Source organism: Magnolia sinica, chromosome 6, assembly GCF_029962835.1.
Source record: "Magnolia sinica isolate HGM2019 chromosome 6, MsV1, whole genome shotgun sequence".
NCBI lineage: Eukaryota > Viridiplantae > Streptophyta > Magnoliopsida > Magnoliales > Magnoliaceae > Magnolia > Magnolia sinica.
This window is the reverse complement of record NC_080578.1, coordinates 17,960,461-17,986,318: the sequence shown is the minus strand read 5'-3', so window position 1 is coordinate 17,986,318 and position 25,858 is coordinate 17,960,461. Positions and strand designations below refer to the sequence as shown.

General features: G+C 38.4%; 1 protein-coding gene across 1 annotated transcript in view; it reads left to right on the top strand.

Moving 5' to 3' along the window:
* LOC131248442 (BEACH domain-containing protein C2) overlaps positions 1 to 25,858 on the top strand; it is a 95,998-nt gene that overhangs the window by 24,812 nt on the left and 45,328 nt on the right. The window contains exons 5-7 of the mRNA XM_058248724.1: positions 1,098 to 1,202; positions 1,427 to 1,540; positions 12,141 to 12,217. Coding sequence (XP_058104707.1) covers positions 1,098 to 1,202; positions 1,427 to 1,540; positions 12,141 to 12,217 — 296 coding nt within the window. The remainder of the gene's footprint in view (positions 1 to 1,097; positions 1,203 to 1,426; positions 1,541 to 12,140; positions 12,218 to 25,858) is intronic.

The following is a 25,858-nucleotide window of genomic DNA, read 5'->3' as shown; positions in this document are numbered from 1 at the left end:
AGTGCCAACTTCACCTATACTTTTTTTTGAGCAATACATTTTTTGGCCAATAAAATCCCATCCATCATATGTTTGTCCTTCATGCATGCTCCTTGGGATGAGCCCATGAACTCCCTTAATCTGATCGAGGAGAATTTCACAAGAACTTTGTATACATTCCAACTAAGACACTGTGCCGAAATCATTTAAATCAATTGCCTCCTTAACTTTTGGAATATGAGTGCTGACAAGAGTTTTTAAAACACTTTAAATAAAAGGGTTTGAGCTTCAAGTGAAAAAATGATGTTGAAGATGGAGAGAAGAAAATGGGGGATTGATTTGAGAGAAAAGACAATCTTTTTTAACAGGAAATTGAGATTTTGAAGGGAGGGAGAGATTGAGGAAGAGGAAATTAATGGAATAAGATATTTTAGGAGAAAAATGAAAGAGGAAGACAACGAACCCGCGGAATGTGCTTAATAGGCCACCTGATCAAAGATTGACAAATTGTGAGTGTTAGAGGATGGAGTGGATTTTATCGGTTGGGCGCTTGATGAAGTAGAGAGTTGGATCAAATGACTCTTTCTATTGAATGAATGGAATTTAGTATAAATGTATGGTATTTATAAACCTCTCAAATCTATACCTTGAAAGATTTTAGAGATTTTCTCAAGCTTATTTAGAGAGACACCGGAGATATTTTCAAATCCTATCTAAATTATCTAAATAGATTACACAAAAATCCATATACAACATAGAGTTTACGTAGAACGCCCTCCTACACATTACACCACAATGTCTCTACAGAAGCCACCTTTTCTTAACGAGGGTTGGGAGTGGTTGGAATCCTCCAACTTCCTTTCTTATGAATGTTGATCAAAATTTATGTCCAATTTTTTTAAGTTGACCAAAATCTATTTATGATCATTATTTTCTTCAGGTTATGGTCATCTTAAAAATTTTAGGGAAGTTTGAATAATTTATTCGATACATGTATTTACTTTTTTTTCCCATCATGCTTCATCTCTCTTATTGCATACGTTCTTTTGTTATGAAGAACTAGCTGGATTTTCATGTAGATTCTGATTTCTGAACTATTTCTCTCTATATGATTTCAGGATCTTCTGTTTTTGGCTTGCAGTCATCCAGAGAACAGAAAAGCTCTCACTTGCATGGGTGTATGGCCTGAGTGGATCTTGGAGGTTCTTATTTCAAATTATGAGGTTTGTATTTGATTCGAGCTTTAATCCATTTCAAACTACTTCTTTCCATTCTTATAATAGTCTTAGTTAGCTAATGTGATGTATACTTAATGATCAAAATGCTTTAAAGTCTTGTTGATTGCACTAAAAAGGTGGCTTTTTCAACGGTGTGGATGTTGTTATATCAATATCATGAGTTTTATATGTTGTCTTCACTTTTCCAATGAAATTACCTACTCCTGTAGAAGGGTTCAAGCAAATGTTCAAATGGAGCCAGCTTTGGAGATGTGGAAGACCTAATACACAACTTCCTGATCATCATTTTAGAGCATTCAATGTTCAAGAAGAATGGTTGGAAGGTCTGTTTTTATTTTCTTTTCTTGCATGTCCATTCCATTATTCTTCTTTGTAATTGGCAGTAATTCTTACTATGGGTCTACATATCCTTTTAAAAACACTCACCCTCCATTTTTGCTAGTTTACATCTTATATATGATATATCTACATTGTACTTTTAATTTGCTAGCTATTTTTTAGAGCTGATTAGGTCCACCCTCATTACACAATACAGGTGAACTGGTCCATTAAGTGATAGATAGAGAGAGAGATATATAGATAGATAGAGAGAGAGAGAGAGACTATTGTGCGCTAGTCTAATGTGACTAACACAACGTTATTAAGAACGTTAATCATGAAAAAGAGTATAGTAGTCTGCATGTCTACATAAACCCATGCACCCCACACACATATTTCTCTAGACTTTTCCCCAAGGTGGAGCATGAATATCAATCATGGCCAGCTTGTGACATGCATTGTGAAGTTGATTACAACCTATGCCCTTTGTTAAGAAATTGACAAGCTAACCTCTTAGTAAGGCACCTTTTAACGAAGTGACAAAAAACTTTGATATGCTTTGGTATGTTCATGGTAAATAGGATGAAAGACACGTGAATCGCTGCCAAATTGTAATAATGAAGCGTAATAGGAAGAGACATGAATGGTCAGCTTGTTTAATAATGTCTTCAAACAAAGGAGTTCACACAACCCATTTGCCATGGCCCAATATTCAGCCTTGAAATGGCAGGCAACAACTGGTTTTTTAAAAAAAAAAAAAAAACACTTCCATGTAACCAAATTTGATATTGTAGAGGATACAGAAACATGTATCAACATCATTGATATTGTTGCTGATATCTGGAAATGTATTGCTGATGGAGAGAAACATGGGAAAGTCAGTGGAATTTTTTGCGAAACTTCAGGAGACGTTAAAATACACATTTTCATATTGAGGAATCAAAAGATTGCAAAAAAGGCACATACATAATAAGTTTCCATTTGATGGGGGACTAAAAGTATATGTTGTCATAGAAAATCAGTGCAATAGTAAGTAAAATGAGTTAATGTAATACAAATGTAGGTCGTAAACAATAACTAAGACATCTAAAACTAAAAAAACTAAAAAATATACCCATCCAACCAACCATCCATCCATGCATGCATACTTACATACATAAACACATGCATGATGATCCATCCATCCATCCATCCATGAACACTTACATACACACATGCATGATGATTCATCCATTCAACCATCCATCCATCCATCCATCAATCATTCATGCATGCATGCAGACATACATTCACACATGCATGATCCATGCATCCATCCATTGATCCATGCATGTATACATACATATATACATATAATGACACATACACATGCATGGTCCATCCTTCCATCCATGCATGCACACATACATAAATGCATGATCAATCCTCCAACCATCCATCCATCCATCCGTCCATGCATGCATGCATACATGCTTACATGCATTTTATCATACAACCATGCATCCATACAAAAAACTAAACAAAAAAAATTACTAGATAAAATTCAAATGATTTTTTTTTTAAATAAGAATTTTTTATTTTATTTTTTAAAATTGACTTTCCACCAACAAATGCAACCCATTGATCATAAACATGGATATAAATAAGAGCTATCAGAACAAGACAAAAATCTTTTAAAAGTTGAAATTATTATTATTATTATTATTATTATTTTAAAATATAAATAATTAAAAAAAAAATTGAAATTTTGAGTGATCAATATGAATCTATATATTACCTCACCCTTATATGTTAAAATTTAGGCCCCGAATTTCTTATTTTAGGTAAGAAAATGGGGAAAATCGGATTTCCCTAATTTCTCTAAATTTTTACATATTGATCCTCTTTAACCTCTCAATTTTCCGCTCAAATCCATGTCAATGCTTGAGAACCATGCTTAAACATGGAACTAAAGTGAAATCCATGAGAAAATTAAAGAAAAAACCCATTATATGACAATATTTTATATTTTCTTAATTTTGGCCCATCGAGCTTCTGATTTGCGATTTCTCCCCCAATGGGAGATTTAATCTATAAGAAATGAAGAAGTGGTACCGAAATCAACCCCCCCAAACTTAGATCTACAAAAAAAATTCAAAATATTTCGATTTTATTTTTTTATTCTTGAATTTCTTGGAATAATGTTTTGAAATATCGACCTACCAGACTACTTCATAGTGAAACATCCCTCCTTCCTATTTACCAAATGTGATTTCCTAACATTATTGGGACCACACCAAAGAGATTTTCTTTTCTTTGAATTTTCTCTAACTTATCCACCATTTTTGCTGGGTAGTAGAAGAGGGACAAAACTTATCACTACAATTAACACATCACAAATGAAGTAACAATCCACCTTGATGTGTTTAGTCCTCTCGTCAAAGATAAGATTGGAGGCAATTTGAACAACGTTGGTGTTATCTACATGAAGAGGAATTAGGGTAGTGATATGAATTCTGAAATCCGAAAGAAGTCCTTGTAGCCAAACAACCTCACTATAGGTAGAAGACATGACTCTATACTCAACCTCCATACTGGATTTGGAGGTTGTTGTTTGCTTCTTGCATTTCTAAGATATAAGGGAAGTATCAAGAAACATACAATACCCTGTCATAGATCTTTGAGTGAGGGCAAATCCAGCCCTATCAACATTGACAAAGGCAACAAACTTAAGTGGATATGTAGAGAAAATGAATAATGACCGATCTATGGTGCCTCGCAAATATTGAATAATTCGCAAGACAATTGTCATATGCAAGGTACGAGGCTTAGCAACGAATTGACTAGAAACTTGTATAACATAGGTGATGTTAGTCTGGTCATTGTTAAGTAAAGTAGACTGCCAACCAGGCGACGAAATAGTGTAGGATGTTCCAAGATATCACCATCTTGTCTACCATATTGGACATTCAATTCCATTGGCGTCTCAACCATCCTTTGATCAGAAAGGTGGGCGAGGTTGATTAGATCCAGGGTATTTTTTTGTTGGCCTACCAAAATTCCACGATTAGTGCGCGAGACTTCTAATACAAGGAAGTATGTTTGTGGGCCCAGATCCTTCATGTCAAAGGATGATTGAAGAACTTGTTGAAGCTCCATGATAGCAGCCGTGTCATTGCTGAGGAGTAAATAGTCAACATAAACTAATAGAATCATAATACCCAAGATGAAGATCATGTGAATAAGGATGGATCATGACCACTCTAACTAAGACTAACACTAATTACAACGTCGTGGAACCATTGGAACCAAGCACGAGGTACATGTTTAAGCCCATATAATGCCTTCCTAAGTCTACACCAAAAATTTCTGACCTATGGTGAAATCAAGAGGTTGAGTCATGTACATAGTTTGGTGCAGTGTTTGAAATATCGATACTATCGGCCGACGTTATCGCACCACTATGAGACGATACACTCGCGATAACCCCCGGAAGATACCAAAAAATCCCAAATACCAGATATCGGCCGATATATCGTCGATATCGCACGAGAATTAAAAAAAAAACTTGAATTAGAAAAAAGAAAAAAAAAAAGAAATCGGAGAGTACCTGGCTGTGGCGGTGATCGGAGGTGGGCCATTCGACAGGTAAGTAGGATTTTCTTGCCATTTTCTTCAACTTCCCTCTTTCTCGGAGATTCCGGCGAGGAATCAGGCTGGATCGACGAACACTTCCTTCCGGAACGAGATTCGAGGGGTTGTGTTACTGCGTGGATGGGGGTAAAAATGGAGATATAAAGTGAAAGAGGGGCGCAGATTGGGGAGGGAAAGTGAAAGAGGGAAATCGGATTGCGTACTAAGTTACTCTGTATGCTCTTATCATACTGAGTTACTCTGTACGCTCTTATCGTACTGAGTAAACTCTGTAGGGTCCATTGTCATCCCTACACGCAGCCCATAGTTCATCCACACCGTCCATCCGTTTTTCCAGATCATTTTAGGGGTTGAGCCCAAAAATAAAGTATATCAAAATCTCAAGTAGACCATACCAAAGGAAAAAGTGGAAGTATTGATTTCCACCGTTGAAATATTTATAAAGCCCCTAATGATGTTTATTTGTCATCCAAACTGTTCATAATATCACAAAGACATGGATGAATGGAAAAGACAACTATCATCTTGATCTAAAACTTCTATGGGCCCCCACGAACTTTTCAACGGTAGACTTCAATTCAAACTGTTTCAGGTGGTGTGGTCCACTTGAGCTTTGGATATGATTAATTTTTCGTTTAAATCCCTGAAATTATATGATAAAATGAATGGACGGATTTGATAAAATTCATGAATGACAGTGGGCCCCACACAGTTTACTCAGTACACAGTGCGCAATCCATCTTTAATGTACTCTCTTATCGTACATTACTCAGTGGTGCGTTACTCAGTACGCTCTTATCGTACTAAGTAAACTCACTTGGGCCCACCTTTATTGTATGTGGTCCATCCGCTTTCCCATCTAATTTAAGGGTTGATCCCAAATTTTAGAAAAATATAAGATCATACCACAGGAAACAGTGGTGATACTGATTTCCACCGTTGAAACCTTTCTCCACTGTTTTCTATGGTGGGGTCCACTCAAGCTCTGGATCTGACCCATTTTTTGGCTCATGCTATAAAATGATCTCTTCAAATGTATGGACGGTGTAGATAGAAAAAATACATCATGGTGGGACCCACGTAACTTGGTGATGTCTTGTGGCCCATCAGGGACGCAGATTGAGTACTGAGTAACTCAGCACGCTAAGCGTACTGAGTAAACTCTGTGGGGCCCACCATGATTTACATATGTTATCTACTTCGCCCATCCATTTTAAAGATAATTTGAGGGCTCTAGCCCAAAAATGAAGTATATCCAAATCTCAAGTGGACCTCACCACGGGAAACAGTGAATTGAAATTCTACTGTCGAAAATTTCTTAGGGCCACAGAAGTTTTGGATCAATCTGTTATTTGTTTTTTCCCTTCGTCCATGTCTGTGGGATATTATGAAATGGTTGGATGACAAATAAACATCACTGTAGGCCCTACTAAGATTTCAATGGTGGAAGTCATTATTCCCACTGTTTACTGTGGTGTGGCACACTTGAGCTTTGGGCATTCTTCAATTTTCTATTCAACAACTAAAATGAGTTGGAAAAACGGATGGACGGCATGGATAACCCACACACATTCATGGTATGCCCAACTGAGTTTACTCAATACGATAAAAGTGTACTGAGTAACTCAGTACGCAATCCGAATTCGCCCGTCAGTGACGGGCGTTCATATGCGTACTCAGTATGCTCTTATCTTACTGAGTAAACTCTGTTGGGCCCACCATGATTACACGTGGTTTATCCACGCCGTCCATCCGTTTTTACTGATCATTTTAGGTGTTAAGACCAAAATTGAACCATATCCACAACTCAAGTGGACCACATTACAGGAAACAGTGTTGAATGAACGTTGACCATTAAAAACGTTTTGGGAGCCATAAAAGCTTTGGATCAACCTGATATTTATTTTTTCCCTTCATCTGGGTCTTTAGGACCCAATCAACAGATTGGATGTCAAATAAACAGTATAGTGGGCCTTAGGAGGATTTTAATGGTGGATATCCAATCATTATTGTTTTCCTTTGGTGTGGTCCACCTGCGATTTATATCCCTATTATTTATTGTATCAATCCTAAAATGATCCGTAGAAATGGATGAACGGAATGGATGAAACAAATATATTATGGTGGGGCCCACAGAGCACCGACCACAACTAGTCCCCATCATTAATATGTATATTTCTCAAATTTTACTTATTCAGTTCTTCTTTTCCTTTTCAATAAATTGGTTGTGTTTTCATACATGACTATGATATATTTATAAATATCATGCATTCAATTTAAATATAGTTGCGTTAGTTCAGTTAAACAACACATAGATTAGGACCCTATACAAAGGAAATTTATTATGTGCATCTTTTTTTGAGATGTTATGATTTAAAAGTGTGTATTAAGGGCCTTTTTAACAATCCCCAAAGTTTCATTAAAAAATTCAATCATTTTCCCAATGTTTCCCCATGTTTCCCAAAAAGTGCGATAAACTATGCGATACAAACGATATATCTCGTGCGATAACCGATACGTATCTGTATCCCAAGGCTGCGTTACATTGTGCGATACCGATATTACGAACACTGGTTTTGTGTAAATCCCCGTGAAGGAATGCATTCTTGACGTCCATCTTTTGAATAGCCCAATTACGAATAGCAACAACTTCAATAAGCATGCAACCAGTATTCATCTTGGCCACAAGGGCAAAGGTCTCATCGTTGTTAATACTATACTCCTGCTAATAACCTTGGGCAACAAGACGGGCCTTGTACAGATCAAGGGATCCATATGACTTGAGCTTAACAGGCTACCAATTACCTTTTGACAGGGTTGACGAGGAACAAGGTCCCATGTGTGATTATCTGCTAATACTTGTAATTCTTCTGCCATAGCTTTCTTCTTTTTTCTACACTCATGGATGCTATGACCATGGATTCTGCAAAAGTCGCATAGAGGACTATCTTTGTTGGTTGTAGCAAGATGGTTGAACTTCTTGCACTGATGACAATAAATGCATGTCACTGTGTTCGATGCGGCAGGAAGTTGGGGTATACCAGAGAGAGTTTTGAGGTGCTGCTCTTCAGCCAACAAATCAAATATCACAATACTCATACCACGAAGTGGACTTCGATAAGTACAAAGGCTCGACAATGTTGGATTTCAGGATGTAGTTTCATAAGGAACTACCGAACATGGGTTCCCTCTCTCATATCTTGAAAAATGGAGATGGCATCTTCTAAAAATTCAAGTTCCATCATTGACATCTCAATCCAAATAGCTAGCATTAAAAAATTCCTGAACTGCCCGATCACCTTATGATATCTAGGCCAATTCTTGCTCTAGCCAATACAAGTGACCTTCATTACTTTGATGATAGATCATTTTCAAATGATCCCACATTGCTTTCACGATCCTATGAGGGGTTAGGCTAATGGCAATGGTCGTGTCGACCGAGTCCAAAATTCAGGTTACAATTTTTCCATTCTTCATTTTCCACTCAAACAGTTCTTTGGGTTTATCCATTCAAGGAATGGGGCCAATTCCTGCAACCATACCCCATAATCCTCGCCCTTCAAGAAAATTCTCAAAATGGGTGGACCAAAGTCCATAGTTTCGTCCATCAAACGTATAACGAGGAGAGAAATCATTATCCATAATAGAAGTAATAAGGTTACTTTAAGAACCAAATGAATATGAAAAGTACCTTAATCCAAGACAAGGATGATCTTGTAGGAACACCACTGTGAGACCAATAACTGTAAAAGGGGCTTAGGGACCACACAATGGAAGCAAAGCGCTGCTTGAGTAGTGAAGATGATTGAATCTCTGATCACTTGGGTGCTCTAGCGGAGCACATGTCAATCGACACCAGTGGAAGATGGAAGATATACAAAGGTGCTCCACGATATGATGGAGGCCCATAATCAATCGGCTTCTGGGTTTACGGTCAGTTGAGGCAAAGGCTGCGAGGGTTATGTTGCGATGGGTATGAGTCTTTGTTGACGACAATGGCAAGGCTTCGACAGCTAAGGAGATCACAAGACAACAACAACAAACGGCGGAGTAAGGAGATGATCTTGATGGAGAGGATCACGGCGATAGGTGGTGGAGTGAGGAAATGTATCAATGATTGACGACACAGATGAACCACTTTGATATCATGATAACTTGAAAATATTTAGAGAATTCTCCTAAGTTTTTTTGTCTATTACTTCACCCCATATAGGGTTTATATAGTGATGTACAACAGATATACCTGGAAGGTGAATTAAGGGAATGGGAATACATGGAAGGTAAATCAATTACCACTACAATTAACACATCACAATTATCAATTACAACCTAGTGTCATATCAACATTGTGCGATATCAATATTATCGACCGATATTATAAATACTAGAATCATTGCATACTAAAATGCTTCATATTGGTACCAATTATATGACCATAGAACAAGGGTAAACCAAAACTTTTTTTTTCATCTTCTTTTTGTAGTATTCATATGAAAGAGTGGGATGAGCATTACCTAATCCAGATACACGAGTTGAAGTACTATCAACCAATGTTATAGAGGACATGAAAGTAGATTTATCCAACTAAGAAAAAATCTAGACTCACAAGTCATGTGGTTTGAAGCTCATGAATCAATTACTCACGGGACAGTTTTAGAGGAAGGAAGACATTATACCTGATTTAGCAATAGTAACAATGGAGGAGGATGGCTGAATTGAATGATCCTTTAGGAGTTTGGCTTACTCATCCTTGGAAAATGTAATTGTATCACATACTAGGTTCAAAATGAGAGGAGATAGGCCTAGTTGTTGGAACTGTTATCAAAAGTTTGACCTTGATTAGACCAAGCTGGCTTGCCAATGAGATCCCAGCACTTCTTGTGACCAGGGAGCCACAATGAGAGCGCCACTAATTTCCAAAACTTTGGCCAAGACTACCACTTAAATATGTACCATGACCTTCCGGAATATATCTACCATGAAAATAACCTCCCCATGAATCTCTGCCACCAAATTGTCCACCACAACTTCCTACATCTCCTCTATTAGGAGAAGAAACAAGTGCAGATCGATAAGAGATAAGTGAACTCATGTTGTTCATACTAACGGTGCATTGAATGCATGTAAATATCACTATAGTATATGGAACCTCACTACCTTCAAGAATCTGAGCTCACACAGCCTTGAATCCAGGACGAATACCATAAAAGAATTTAGTTCTAGGAAATTCCTCTCACCACCTTCTCTTAGCCTTATAGTCAGAGGTAAGTGAACTCGCAGAACTAACTGCTCGTTGAATGCTTGCAAATACCTCCATAGTATATGGAACCTCACTACTTACAAGAATTTGAGCTTGCATAGGCTCAAATAAGGGCGAACACTAAAAAAGAATTTAATGACGCAGAATTCCTCTTATTACCCTTTCATGCCTCATAATTAGTTGACAGGTGTTGGTATATGTTAAGTTCTCACATGTCATGCAATGCAGAATAGTACTCCCTTACAATCTTACCTCCTTGATCAAGCACAAAGATGTTTTGCTCCAACTCATATAAATGAGTTAAATTTTTGTCATCTGAGTATATCTCTTTGAAGTTTTCCCAAACTTCTTTTTTCAATTCTAAAGAAGATAACATTTGCACTAATATGTGGTTTGATGTTATTCCATAACAAGGCTCTAAAGTGGGCATCTTCTACCAACCAATATTTGAACCATGTGGATTTTTCTTCAAGCTTAGAAGATGGCAAATATGTTAACTTCATTCTTCTTGTAAGAAAAACTTCAACCCATGTTGCCCATTGTAAATAATTTGCACTATTAAGCTTGGTCAATGTGTTTTCAGGATTCATTGACTCAGATAGAGTCAGGAGACTACTTTTAGTATCACTCTTCGCATCCATTTTAAGGAAAGCAGATTGTTGATTGTCACCACACACATACCCTGCTGTCCACTGATCGATGTTTGATATCGATCCTTCACAAACATTTGATCTTAAATTTGACTATAGATGCACAACAACCCACTTTGAACCATCATGATTGGTTTATTGGTTTATGAGGAAGAAACTAGATTAGAAAAGCTCCAAAACCCACGTGGATTTACATAGACATTGAACACCCCCCCCCCCACACCACCCCCCCAAATTGTAATACGTACTCATAAGGTGTACATAATAAAGAGATTTATGAACAAAAGGTAAAAAGGAAATGAGTTGTATGATCATATGGCTATCCAGGTGGACCACACATCACAATCAATCTGGACCATGGGTCATAAGATCAAACGTGATCTTTGTCAACACGTATTTCTCACATTGTTTAACACCTACAAAGTGGTCCAGAAAACGTGATGTAAATAAGGGTACCCCCAAGCAGCACCTTTAACCTTTTTTATTCCTTCGCTTTTGCTTATTTGATGCTTCTGCATCAAGCTTATAAAATATGCTAAAACATACAAATCAAGTCTCTAAGATACTCTAACATTAATAGTTGTGTCCATGCCAAACATCTTCATTTAAGCTAGACGTAGATTCTTTTGAGCAGCGATATTATTGGGCCCAATGAAGACATATTATCTCTTATAGGGATTTGGGTGTGAATTGTGAAATTGCTACCGTGCTTATCTAAGGATTGGATTGCGTGTTCACATGTAAAATCTGTAGGAAGTTTTCTCATTTGTTTGAAGTTGGCCACTGCCACTTTTTTCATTGTCCTAGCCTTTCGTCTTGTGTTGTGTATAAGTCTTCGAAACCCTTTAATGCTTTGAACACTCAAACAAGCCTTCACTATAGGTTGTAGCCACACCTTTTACTCATTTTCTGTCTTAGAACTAGTTATCCAAACAATGTTACATCTTCATTTTTGTTAAGGTATCCCATTCACATTTATTTACTATTGGCACTTATATGCTTAACTTACATACTTATTCGCCCCTTTCATGTATATTATTTGATCACCACTCCTTTTTACAGGATGTTGAAGCTATAATTCATTGTGCAGAGTGGTTGTCTGTGATTGGTGGATCAAGTACTGGAGACCAACGAGTCAGGTATCACTAGTTCTTCCTCATTTTAACTTGTATAACCCAAATGACTAATCTATTCACTGATGTAGTTAGGGACCTGAACGTTTGATAACCCTTGTTTATTAGGAAGTTTTCTGAACATGGCAGCCCAAGGAAAGTTCATGTATAATTTTTATTCACTTTTTGAACACGTTCCTACCATATGATGGTCAAAGAATGGTTCTTCATTTAAGGCTGGTTTGATAATTGTTAATCCATGGATAAACAAAGGAATCTGGAGTAATTATTTCCCAAGGTACTATTGATGAATGTTTCAAAGGGATTCCATTTTAAGTGGGATGTTTGATTTGCATGTGGAAATCTCCACTTGATCTCACAAGGGTTATATTAGATTTTGTGCTTGAGAATTGTAGAAATGGAGAAGTGTAATGATTACATTAGGAATCCGTGATTTCCTCTGTAAATCAAACAAGAGAAAACAATAATGACTTCAATTTCACTTTCTTTTTTCATAGATTCCCCCTTATCGAATAGGCCATTAGAGAGATTTTGGTGCAGTCGACTGATGGGAAGGATCCACCCAAATGTAGGCACCTCTGAGCTAAGTGCAAGAATCACAAAGAAAGTAAAAACAATTACTAGAATTTTTTATTCATTTCCAAGGTATCTTGATACTATTAACGCCATGCCCTTAAATAGGGTTTTTCGTACAAAATACAAAGAAGGAAGGTTCTTAATGTCATTGACAACTAATGACTTATTGCGAAAATGAAAGAGTGAATAAAAATTATGCTTAATGGATAAGAGATATCTAATGAGATTTTATTGCATGGTTGGCTGATTGATTTTGCATAGCTAGCTACCTAATTAGCAGGCTTGTGCATCCTTATTAATGGGCCAACTGTGGGGCTTAGGCTTGGGCATGGCCTATGGATTTTTGGCCCAATTCAGCATGCATTGGTCCTCCCTGACTTGAAAGAACTCAACTCTCGTGAGTTAATGGCCTGATATTGCTTGTAGAGGTCAACATTTAGGCGTTGGAAGTCTGTAGTTATGATCCATGTTATATCAAAGAGAGGTCATCCTTGTCAATGGACAAGGAACTTCTGGTAACCACCTCAGCACGTAGAGACGATCTGATAATTGAGAACTTCAATGATAGTGTCTGTAAGTGGCAAAATAGTCAAAAGTGTGATAACTTGTTCCTTGATACCATCACCGGGATGGTGCTCACGATAGATGGAAAGATCTTCCACATTGAAAGTAGGATTGATAAGTTAACCTATAGAACATAAGCATTGGCACTAATCTTTTTTATGATTTGAATGGTCCTGTATTGTGAGGATGGAGCTTCTTTGAGGATCCCAGAGGGTATATGTTCAAGACCATAACCATAAAACGACATCTTATATCTACATGTTGCTTATAATTTTCATTAGTTGTGGCGATATTGTGTTAAACTTCGTCATCCACCTGCTGCATATGATGGATGAAGTCATTAACTTTTGCACTTGGTCTTGACTCTATGGGTAGAGGAACCAAATCGACTAGAAGACGAGGATGTATACCAGTTGCTGTTTCAAATGGTGGTGTCACCGTTGACCTATTGACTAAGTTAACTTACCCAAATTCAGCCATGGGTATTATTAGGTCCCATGTAACTATATGATCGCAAAAAAGATATTATAATAACTTACCTAAGCTACAGTTGATCGCTTTGACCATCGTATAAGTTTGGTAGGAATTATAGACCTGAAGCTTGGTCTTTGTTCTTGTCCAAAGAGTGGTCTAAAAATAGCTCACAAACTTTTGAAATTGCGGTAATGACTGCTTTAGTTGAAGTAGGAATATGCTAAGATGTCCTAGAGGGGGGTGAATACGACTTTTTAGTATTTTATGATATTTTAAAACCTATCAACCCTATCCTGAATAAATATGCGAGTATCAGGATTTCTTCAAAATAACTCTAATGACTTCCAAGCCAAATAGAGGATCCAATCACAAAACTATTCAAAAGATGAACAAGATGCATAACATAGTTCATGATGGATGTGATTGTGTGTGAGGTGTGATTCTACTTAGTTCCAGAAAGACATGTGCATATGAAATATGAAGACAATCGGAGAAATCACACAAACAGTAGAAGTAAATGGCAATCTCAAACACAGTCATTTTTATAGTGGTTCGACTACGTGTTTACTCCACTTCTGGCGGACGCACTCAACCCTTGAGTGTACCGGATCTCACTAACGGAGGTTTCAAATCAGGTTCACCTCAAACCAGTACAACCTCCTCTAGGCTGACTCTAACATGTCTACACGACATAAGTTTATGCCCCACACAGGAGCAAGGGTTAATACACAGCACCCAAGTTTTAGGCCACACAGGCCAAGGATCCACATAAGGAACCTACCAGTTTATACTCCCATGAGCAAGGGACAACACACAACACCCAGGTTTTAGACCACACAGGTCAAGGACCTACACAAGGACCTAGGTTTATGCTCTCCACAGAGCAAGGGTCAACACACAGCACCCCCACATACACTCCCGCCGGAGGCCTCCTATGAGGACTTGAAAGGGGTGAGAAGTACCTTTGACCTAATCCTACAAAAGGAATGATCACAAGGGTTCTCTGGACTCCAATGACTTACAGATAAGTAGATGAGCCTCATTAAGCACGTTGATGAAGATCTCCTCCTTTGACGACGAAGAATCTTCAGCTCCCTTGAACCGCAACTCGGATGATGTACCAATGTAAGGCAATGGGTTGGGTCAAGGTTATGATGGAATCCTACTCTATTAAATATTTTCCTATAAAGGAGACATAGTAATTCCAATCATCTATGCATTTAAGGCATCCCAGCTTAATGATTTGCTATTAAGATGGTAGCTGCAGGATCCTTGAATGCGGAAGTTCATTCCCCAATCCACTCTATTGAATGTCAATGATGAGGGTGGATTGGAGGATGAACTTCCATGAGAGAAAAGGCTTAGGATATATGATCTAAATGTAAACACTCAAAAGCACTCTCTATTTTCTCTCACAACAACCAAAGGCAAGCTCTCATTAAATAGGCAAAAGGTTCCAACAGATATAAAACGGTCATATTTTTTACAGAGTTCGATATCATCGAGCAGGGTTCGATATCATCGAGCATATTCTCGATAGCATCGAATGACCGCTCGATGATACGAACTCAAACTGTCAAACGCTTTTGAAACTTTTTGCCAACTGGTCGAGGGGATCGAACATGCTTCGATGTCATCGAATTTCGAACTCCGATTTTATCAAAACAAGGTTCGATTCCTCGACATTTGAAAATGAGAGAGTAGATGCCATCGAAACTAATCAGGTATATGATATGATCGAGCATCACTCGATATCATCAGAATTTAAATATCGATGACAGTGTCGATTCATCGATAATTTCAAGGAATTTTCCTATAAGCTTGCTGGACAGTTTATGTCCTATTTCGATGACATCTACCACACCTCGATATGATCGATATTTGAATATCGATTTTATCGAGTGATCCTCGATACATGAAAACTTTAACTTGAAAACTTGCTGGATAGATTTGTGTCCCAATCCCGATATCATCGAAGGTCTACCGATATCATCGAGATTTGAATTTTGAGGATATCGAGGATCCCTTCAATATATCGAGAATCACATGTTTAGCCTTAGCAGTATATTGGACACAACTAACCAGATGTCGATTTTATCGAGTCGACTCGATGGACTCGAGATTCAAAAGTCGATGATATCGAACAGTCCATCGATTCATCAATAATTCAGTCCAGAGTTTTTTATAGTTGTTGGACATCTGAAGTCCTCAATTCGATAATATCGAGTGAGTTTCAAGGACATCAACAACAGGGTTCGATCTCATCGAACCTAGAGTCGATAAATCGACAAAGGCAGAAAACTTGGATTTTCCTGATTTTGCAAATTAGTTTTCTTACCAAAAACCCTAGGATGTTCTATTCAATTTTAAGGGTTTTATATACCTGGTGTTTTGGGACATGGGATGTGAGGCTAAGGTTTACCTTTGGCAAGTTCTAGACCACATCCTGTTGAGGCAAACGCTTGAACAATCTTCTTATGGGACTCCTTTGTCTTGTTGACTCAACGCCCACGCTAATTGACAAACCAGGGCACTTTCAACTTTGGTATCAAAATCTGACATAATTATAATTATCTTCAGAAGCCCATGAAGATGAATAACCTCTCAAAAAAATAATTGAGCAATCTTGAGATCGTCTATTGTATTCAAACATGGTATGAAATGAGCCATCTTTGGAAATCGTTTAACCACCATAAATACTTCCGAGTAGTTTTTGGCAAACTCATTATGAATTCCATGCTAAGATCTTCCCAAGGAGCATGCTACATGCAAGATGGTAGTGGTTGATACAATCCACCATTTTTATTTTGACCCTTAGCGAGTTCACAAACCCTTCATAACAAATTTTCACAACATCTAATTTTAGATGAGGCCAAAAGTATTTATCACCAATGAGGTTTGGGTTCTTATCATGGCCTAAGTGACCACTACATCCATCATTGTGTAATTCCTTCACAACATACACATTGATGGTCATGCCGGGTAGGCAAAGTTGTGTCTCCTCGAACAAGTAGCTATCATGAATGTTGAAATGTGGGCGTTTCGTATGCTCTCCACTAAGAGTGTGTAAATACATTTGAAATCCTTGCCTTCTCCATACTCATGTCATGTCTCTTAGAATGATAGTGGTAGACATTAATGACAATAAATGGCTAAGGCATCACCAACCTAATTGTCCTTTCCAGCCTTGTGATGGATGACAAATGAGAACTCCTGTAGGTAAGTGCTCCACTTGACACGAAGAGCACTCATCTTCTGCTGGGAGTTTAGATACTTGAGTTCTTCATGATTAGAGTATAAGACAAACTCCTTGTCAACCAAATATTAATACAATTCCGTGGTAGCCAAATGACATAAAACTACAAGTCATAAGTGGAGTACCATTGCTTCGCATCGGAGAGCTTCTTACTAAAGAATGCTATTTGATGACCTCTTAATTGAGAACCACATCAATTCCCATGTTAGAAGTGTCGCAACCCACCAAGTCTGAAAGGCACAAAATTTGAGCTTTAGTCATCTTAGTCTTGATCCTATCAAACACTCTTGTTGTTGCACTTTGAAAACCGGGAGGAGCTGAAAGCTTTTGTGTATTTGAGACAACTCAAAAGGGTTGAATATATAGAGATTACAATCATCTATACAAGGAAAATAATAAAATCAGAATCCTCTACATATGGAAACGGGCTATACAAGGTATACTAGCTATATAAGGTATGTGAGCCTGTCTAACATCCCCCCTCAAACTAATGCTGGTCATCGACAAGTAATAGTTTGCCAACTAGAAATGAATGACGTGCAGAAGTGAGGGACTTGGTAAGAATGTCTGCAATCTAATCATGAGATGCAACATGTGGAAGAGAAATGAGCCCAGACTGAAATTTCTCATAGATAAAGTGACAGTCAACTTCAATATGCTTCGTCCGTTCATGAAAAACCGGGTTAGAGGCAATCTGAATAGCACTTAGATTATCGACATGGAGTGGAGTAGGATTCTGCAGAGGAATGCCCAAGTCGGAAAGAAGTCCACGTAACCAGACAAGCTCACTACACGCAGCGGACATCACCGATACTCGGCTTCTGTGCTCGATTTGGAAACAGTGGCCTGCTTCTTACACTTCCAAGAGATGAGAGAAGTGCCAGGAAAAACACAATAGCCAGTGGTAGATCTTTGTGTGAGAGTGCAACCGGCCCAATCAGCATCCGAATAAGCACGAAGGTCCAGAGTCGTCATGGAGAAGAAGAACAGTGATCGATCTAGAATTCCACGTAGGTACCGTAGGATGCGTAACACTGCAGTCATATGAAGAGTCCGAGGAACAGAAACAAACTGACTGACGACTTGGACAGCGTAGGCAATATTAGGGCGAGTCATAGTTAAGTAAACCAGACTCCCAACCAAACGGCGGTAGAAGTCAGGCTGTGCAAGGAGATCACCATCGTCACGGCCATATTGAACGTTAAGTTCTAAGGGAGTCTGAACTGTCTTCTGATCCGTCAATGATGCCAAGGCGAGAAGATCCTTGGTATATTTACTCTGGCTGACTAGGATCCCACGTTTAGAACGTGAAATTTTAAGCCCAAGAAAGTGTGTAAGATGGCCGAGGTCTTTCATCTTGAAGGATGATTGCAGAACTTCCTTTAAAACCGAGATGCCAATAGCATCGCTACCAATCAGAAGTAGGTCATCAACATAGACGAGAACAATGACAATTCCACGAGTAGTGGTGCGCAAAAATAAGGATGGGTCATGACTACTTTGAGTTGGAACCATGCCCGAGGTGCCTGTTTGAGGCCATACAGGGCTTTCTTTAGGCGACATACCTTATTTTCAGGGATTAAAGAGCTAGGAGGAGGTTTCAAATATATGGTTTTTTGGAGGTCTCCATGAAGAAAAGCATTTTTCACATCCATCTGAGCAAGTGGCCAAGAGCAAACAGAAGATATTGCCAGAAGAGTACGAACAGTTTTCATCTTGGCCACTGGAGCGAATGTCTCATCATAATCAACTCTATATTCCTGTTTGTATCCCTGAGCAACAAGTCGAGCCTTATATCGATCCAATGATCCATCAGACTTGAGCTTCACAAAATAAATCCATTTGCTACCAATTAGCTGTTGGTCAGCGGGTCGAGTGACAATGTCGCACGTATGATTTTCATCCAATGCCGCAAGTTCTTCTGCCATAGCATTCTTCCAATAATCATGAGTGGCTGCCTGAGAGTATGAAGTAGGAATAGAAACAGTATCCAGAGTAGCATTCATGGCAGACATAGAGCATATCAAGTGATCGGGCTCTCGATGTACACAAGCGGAATGATGTATCGAGGTAGGTTTAGGATCTGCAACATGTATAGTAGGTTCGGGTTGAGTAATAGGTGGTGGAGCTGTACGTGGTCGACGCGAGTAAACCTACAACGGACGAGGGAGAATACTCGAGGCAAAATGAATATCAGGAAAGGTGGTTAGACCAGGAGAATTTAGGGTGTGCGAAGGAGGAAGAGATAAATGAAAGGCAATATGTTCAAGAAAAACAATATGTCGTGAAACCCGAACACGATGAGAAACTGGATCATAACATTGAAAACCCTTCTGAGTTTCTCCAAATCCCAAGTACATACATTTGATCGATTTTGGAGATAGTTTGTTACGCTCACGTGAAGCCAAGTGAACATAACAGACACAACCAAAAACACGAAATGTGGAATATGCAGGAGGTAAGCCGTTGAGAACAAAGTATGAAGATTTACTATTTAGAACGTTGGTTGCAATCCGGTTAATCAAGTAGACGGAATGTAACATTGCTTCTGCCCAAAAAGAATGAGGAACACTCATAGTTGTCATCAGAGTGTTGGCAGTTTTAACAATATGGCGATTTTTTCGTTTAGCCACTTCGTTTTGTTGTGGAATATCAGAACAGGTGGTCTGATATATAATCCCATGACCCTGAAGAAATGTACAAAAATCTGTTGAGAGATATTCCCCCCCTGAGTCAAAGCAGAGAGTTTAAATTGAGACTTCCACCATAGAGTGAATATCTTGAATTTTTCAAAAACCTGTAACTTAGAGTGCAAAAAGTAAATCTAGATGTAATTTGTGAAATCATCAATAAATATAACATAGTATCGTAACCCAGAGAGAGACATAATTGCTAAAGGACCCCAGACATCTGTATGCTCAAGTTTTTTTTTTTGCCAAAAAAAATGAAAAAATATGGATTAAATCCGGAATATTCTAAGCATTCTAAATATGCATTCATTTATAAATTGGAACATGTTTATGGTGGTGTAACGGTCCACTCTTTGGTGAGAAGTTGTATCTGGATGAATTTATGAACCGGATAACCTGAATTTGACTACAAAATTCATATATTTAATTTTCTAACTATCTACTATCAATGATAGATATATTAGAATGAATGTAATATGAAAATATCTTACATTTAGGTGTTTGCAATTATTTTTTAGGGCCAAAATTCATGCGTAAATAGAAAAAAATATAAAATGGCACCCCAAATATGTAAAATGCACATTAACATGTTCTACTATGATTAACACATCATATGGCATCATTAAAACAACAAAAGAATCATTAAAAAATGATTTTTCGAATTTTCAAAAAAAGGGCCAAAATAAATGCGTAAATAGAAAAAAATATTAAAAAAATATAAAATGGCACCCCAAATCTGTAAAATGCACATTAACATGTTCTACTATGATTAACACATCATATGACATCATTAAAACAGCAAAAGAATCATTAAAAAATTATTTTTCAAATTTTCAAAAAAAAGGCCGAAATAAATGCATAAATAGAAAAAAATATAAAAATATATAAAATGGCACCCCAAATCTGTAAACTGCACATTAACATGTTCTACTATGATTAACATCATATAACATGATTAAAACAGCAAAAGAATCATTAAAAAATGATTTTTTGAATTTTCAAAAAAAGGGCCGAAATAAACGCGTAAATAGAAAAAAAATATTAAAAAAATATAAAATGGCACCCCAAATCTGTAAAATGCACATTAACATGTTCTACTATGATTAACACATCAAATGACATGATTAAAACAGCAAAACAACCATTAAAAATTAAAATTTCGAATTTTAAAAGAAGGGGCCAAAATTCATGCGTAAATAGGGAAAAATATAAAAAAATTATTAAATAGCACCCCAAATTTGTAAAATGCATATTAACATGTTCTACTATGATTACAACATCATATGGCATTGTTAAAACAACAAAACATATTAAAAAAAGTATAAATACTTATTTTTGACGAATTTCTGAAAAATGGCCCACCGAGCTTTGATTCAAGAAAATCCATAATATAATGTGTTTTTATCTCAAATACCTAGCTTGGTCGAAATTAGTAGTAGAAGGAGTGAGAAACAGTTTGGAAGTAAGAGGTTTCAAAAAAACAGCAAAAACAGAGCTTAAAATGGGAAAAAAAAAAAAAGTCTGTGACTTCGAGTGCAGAAAGTAAATCCAATTGTGTAACATGTGAAATCATCAATGAATATAACATAGTAACGTAACCCAGAGAGAGACATAATAGGTGAAAGACCCCGGACATCTGTATGAACTAGTTCAAATATAGAAGATGATTTTTGTAATACTTAGAGAAAAAAGAATACACTTACTTTTTGAAAGACAACAAGATGAACAAGAATAATCCAAATCTTTTTTATTAAGAGAAACGTTCTCTAACATGCTAGAAGAAAATAACTGAATTAACCGATTGAAATGTGGATGACCCAGGCGAAAGTGCCACAGTTTCCACAATTTATTTGCCGAACAAATATCTGATGAAGATAGAGAAAAGAAACAACGAGCTGGAGTGACAGATGGATCAAAGTTCAGCACGTACAGACGACCATGCCGCCTACCCATCCCAAGTACCTTCCCCGTTGCCAGATCCTGCATAAAACAACAGTTGGGAAGAAATATGACTAAGCAATTATTGGATGTGAGTTGACCAACTGAAATTAAATTGGAGGAGAGGTTAGGGACATGAAACACATCACGAAGGGTGAACTGGCGATGAGCAGAAGGAGAGAACGTCAATAATCCAACGGACTGAATAGGTAGTCTAGTGCCATCCGCAGTAGAAATAGACTGATTTTTGGTGTAGGGACGAATGTCACGAAGATGGGATACAGCACCAGTCATATGATTGGAAGCACACGAATCGAAGAACCATGTAGAAGATGGGGATATACCTGACATACTAACCGCAGAAAGGGCCTGAACGATTTGTTGGAGCATCGTAGAAGTCAAAGGTGATGAATGACCTTCAGCAGAAACAGTAGATGCAGAATTACTAACAGACGGTTCGGAAGAAATAGTAGCAGCAGTAGCAGAAAAAGCACGACCACCACGTCCACGACCGAAAGAAGATGCATAGGCACGTGTTCGGCAGTCCTGAATGCCATGACCAGTCCGTCGACAATAAGAACACCATTCTTTGTATTGAGTGACAACATGACCCACCTTGTTGCAGCCACGACAATTCAAAGGAGTGGAACCACGTGTTGGTGTAGTGGTGGACACAGCAAGTACCATATCAGAGGATCCCGGAGTTGAGGAAGGAATAGAGAGAACTTTCAGTCGTTGTTCCTCAGCCAATAAATCATTAATAACCGAATTCAATGAAGGAGTAGGGCTACGGTTCAAGAGAGCAGCCCGACAATGCTCAAATTTTGGACGCAGCTTCATAAGAAATTGTCGAACTTGCGCACTCTCGCGCATAGTTTGGAATATCTTAAAGTCATGAGGAAATGTTGGATCCATCATAGCCATCTCTGTCCAAATTGTGACAATTTTGGAGTAAAATGATTGAATACTGTCATCACCCTAAGTTTAACGAGATCCTGTTCCAGGCGGTATAACTGGGCTGCATTACTCTGTTGATAAATTGTCTGGAGATGTTCCCACATTGCCTTAGTAGTGCGATGAGGTGTGAGGCCAACAGCAATGGACCGATCGACCGAATCAAGAATCCAGGTAATAATCCGTCCATTGTTCATTTCCCAATCAGATAATTTGTCGGCATCTGTGGAAGTGGGGATAGTAACAGATCCATCAGTTAGTCCCCACAAACCACGACCCTTGAGGAAGTTCTGAAAATGGATGGCCCATAGACAATAGCTGGTACCATCAAAACTACAACGTGGGGCCTCTGTACGTGATGAGTCTTTGTCCATTGATCTGAAGGAATGTAAAGCACGTAAATAGTTGCAGCAGAAGAGGGTTTTAGATGTACCATACAGCAGGAGATACCCAAGGGTTTGCAGTTTTTGGATCTAGCGGAATAACAACAGCAACAGGGGCGCTGGATCTAGATCTGGACGATGCAGGAGCGCTGGACATGCAAGAGGGGTGGTCAGACGAGCAGGGCCGATGCTGTAGGGTGGTCGGACGAGCAGGGGCGACGCTATAGGGTGGTTGAAAGACGCAGTGATGGTCAGACAACGCAGTAGAGGTGGCCGGACGACGCAGGGGCGCTCGAACAAGCAGGGATGGTGGCCGAACGCAGCAGGGATGGTTGGATCTGACAGGTGGTGCCGGTTTTGGATCAGTATAGCTCTGATACCATGAAAACTGGGAGGAGCTGAAAGCTTTTGTGTATTTGAGACAACCCAAAGGGGTTGAATATATAGAGATTACAGTTATCTATACAAGGAAAATAATAAAATCAGAATCCTCTACATATGGAAACGGGCTATACAAGATATACTAGCTATACAAGGTATGTGAGCCTTTTTAACACACTTATCTATTAAAACTCTCTTTATTTAATGCAATCAGTGATTGGAGCCATGATGCCGCTTAAGTTCCACACAAAACATCTATAAAATGTGGCGAGGCTGTTGAAGTGAGTGTTTTAAAGTCCCTCAATATACAATGATATATTCTAGAGCAAGTGGTTATTTAACATGGTATAAGATCGGAAGGTCAAATGTTTGAATCCTAGGGGCAACAAATGTGCTCCCTAATATATTCTACCACGAGGGGCTAGGAAAATCAAGTCTGGCCTGGGGACCGGGAAATAAAGCCCGGCCTATTTATGGTATGAGTGTCCCTCCACCCTTGCCTAGTATGTTCCCGTGCAGCGCACATGTGGGGGAGTGTTAAACTCCCTCAATATACATTGATACACCTTCCTCTAATGGCTCGAGCTTTTAGAGCAGGTGGTTATTTAACCTAGTATCAGAAGAAAGCACTTAGGCAGGGAATCTGATATTGAGTTGATGGTCATCTTCAAGTAGAGGCATTTGTTCTAATTGGGTAGGTTCCATCATCGATAGATGATCTACTTCAGGATATTATACCTTTGTTGGGGGAATTTAGTCACTTGGAAGAGTAAGAAACAGAATGTGGTGGCCTATTCCAGTTTTGAGGCCGAGTACAGAGCCATGGGTCATGCCATTTGTGAGTTGTTATGGCTCAATTCCTTATTACAGGAGCTTCGATGATTTGTAGGCAGTCCTATGATGCTTTATTGCGATAATCAAGCAGCAACCCACATTGCAAATAATCCAGTATTCCATGAGAGGACCAAGCACATTGAAGTTGATTCCATTTCATCCGAGAAAAGATTGCTTCTAAGGAGATTCTCACAACCTATATTCAGTCCAAGTTTCATATTGCAGATATTTTCACTAAAGCTTTATCATATACATAGTTCTCTTTACTTGGTTCCAAGCTGGGTATGACTGATATTTATGCTCCAACTTAAGGGGGAGTGTTGAAGTGAGCATATATTATGTTTGGGTGGTCCTATTCACTACCATATTTTTTAGAATTTTTTTTTTTTTTTTTTTCATATAATAGAAAGAGAGGAGTAGGGTAATCCTATTTTGGTTAATTTTAATTTTTGTTTACAAAGGCCATGGAAACTATGAACTTCAGAGATAGTGGTCGGTGTCAACTAATCAACAATGGCTTTCACCTTACTAGAGTCCACCTATACACCTTATAACGAGACAATGTAGCTTAAGAAGACCACGGATGTACTCATGAAGGTGTAATCTTTAATGTTGATGTAGAAGCGCTCATGGGGAAGGACTCCGAAGATAAGACCTAGGTGATTGAGTCCTTGACTCACTATAGATAAGAATGTCATTAAAGTAAACAACAACAAACTTGCTAATAAAGGGGTGTGACGACTAGGTCATGACGTGCATGAAAGTACTAGGCACGTTTGTGAGATTGAATGGCATGACCAACCACTCATAGAGACCGTCCTTCGTCTTGTCTTCCATTTATCACCAGGTTGGATACAGATCTAGGGATATCCACTGCGAAGATCAATCTTGGAAAAGATGTTAGCTCCTGGCATCAAGCCCAACATATCATCAAGTCGAGAAATGAGCAAGCGGTACTTCACCGTGATTTTATTAATAACTCAGTTGTCCACACACATATGCCAACTTCCATCCTTGTTGGGGGTAAGGAGGGCTGGTACAACACATGGGCTTTAGGCTCTCTCGGATGTAGCCCTTTTTTTAACAATTCATCAACATAATGCTTCAACTTGGTGTGCTTCGTTGGACTCATTCAGTGTGTTAGTAAGTTAGTTATGGATGCTCTAGAAACTAAATATATGGCATGATGAATATCCTGTAGCGGAGGTAACTCCTCGGGCAGATCATTAAGACCAAACATTGCAAGTTATAGAGCATAGATTTTACTTCATTAGGACTAGGCTCATCATGATCAGTAATAGGCTCCTGCACCTGTTTTGTGACTAGAGTGAACATATTATGCTTTTTTCTATGCCTTCTTTAAACTTCCATATGGTGAGAACAAGGGAGTTAAGAAGGGCAGCTGGCGTAGACGATAGGGGCGTAGATGAAGGAGGTGACATAAGTTGCAGGAACTATGCATGCTAGCCTCACCGTCACTTTATACCTTTTGGTCAAAGAGTCGAGGTTGATCGAGAAGGATGTGGGTGATATTTACCAAAATTATGTCACACCAAATGTTGTCTTCATAAATGCAGATTTTAAAGGACACCAAACA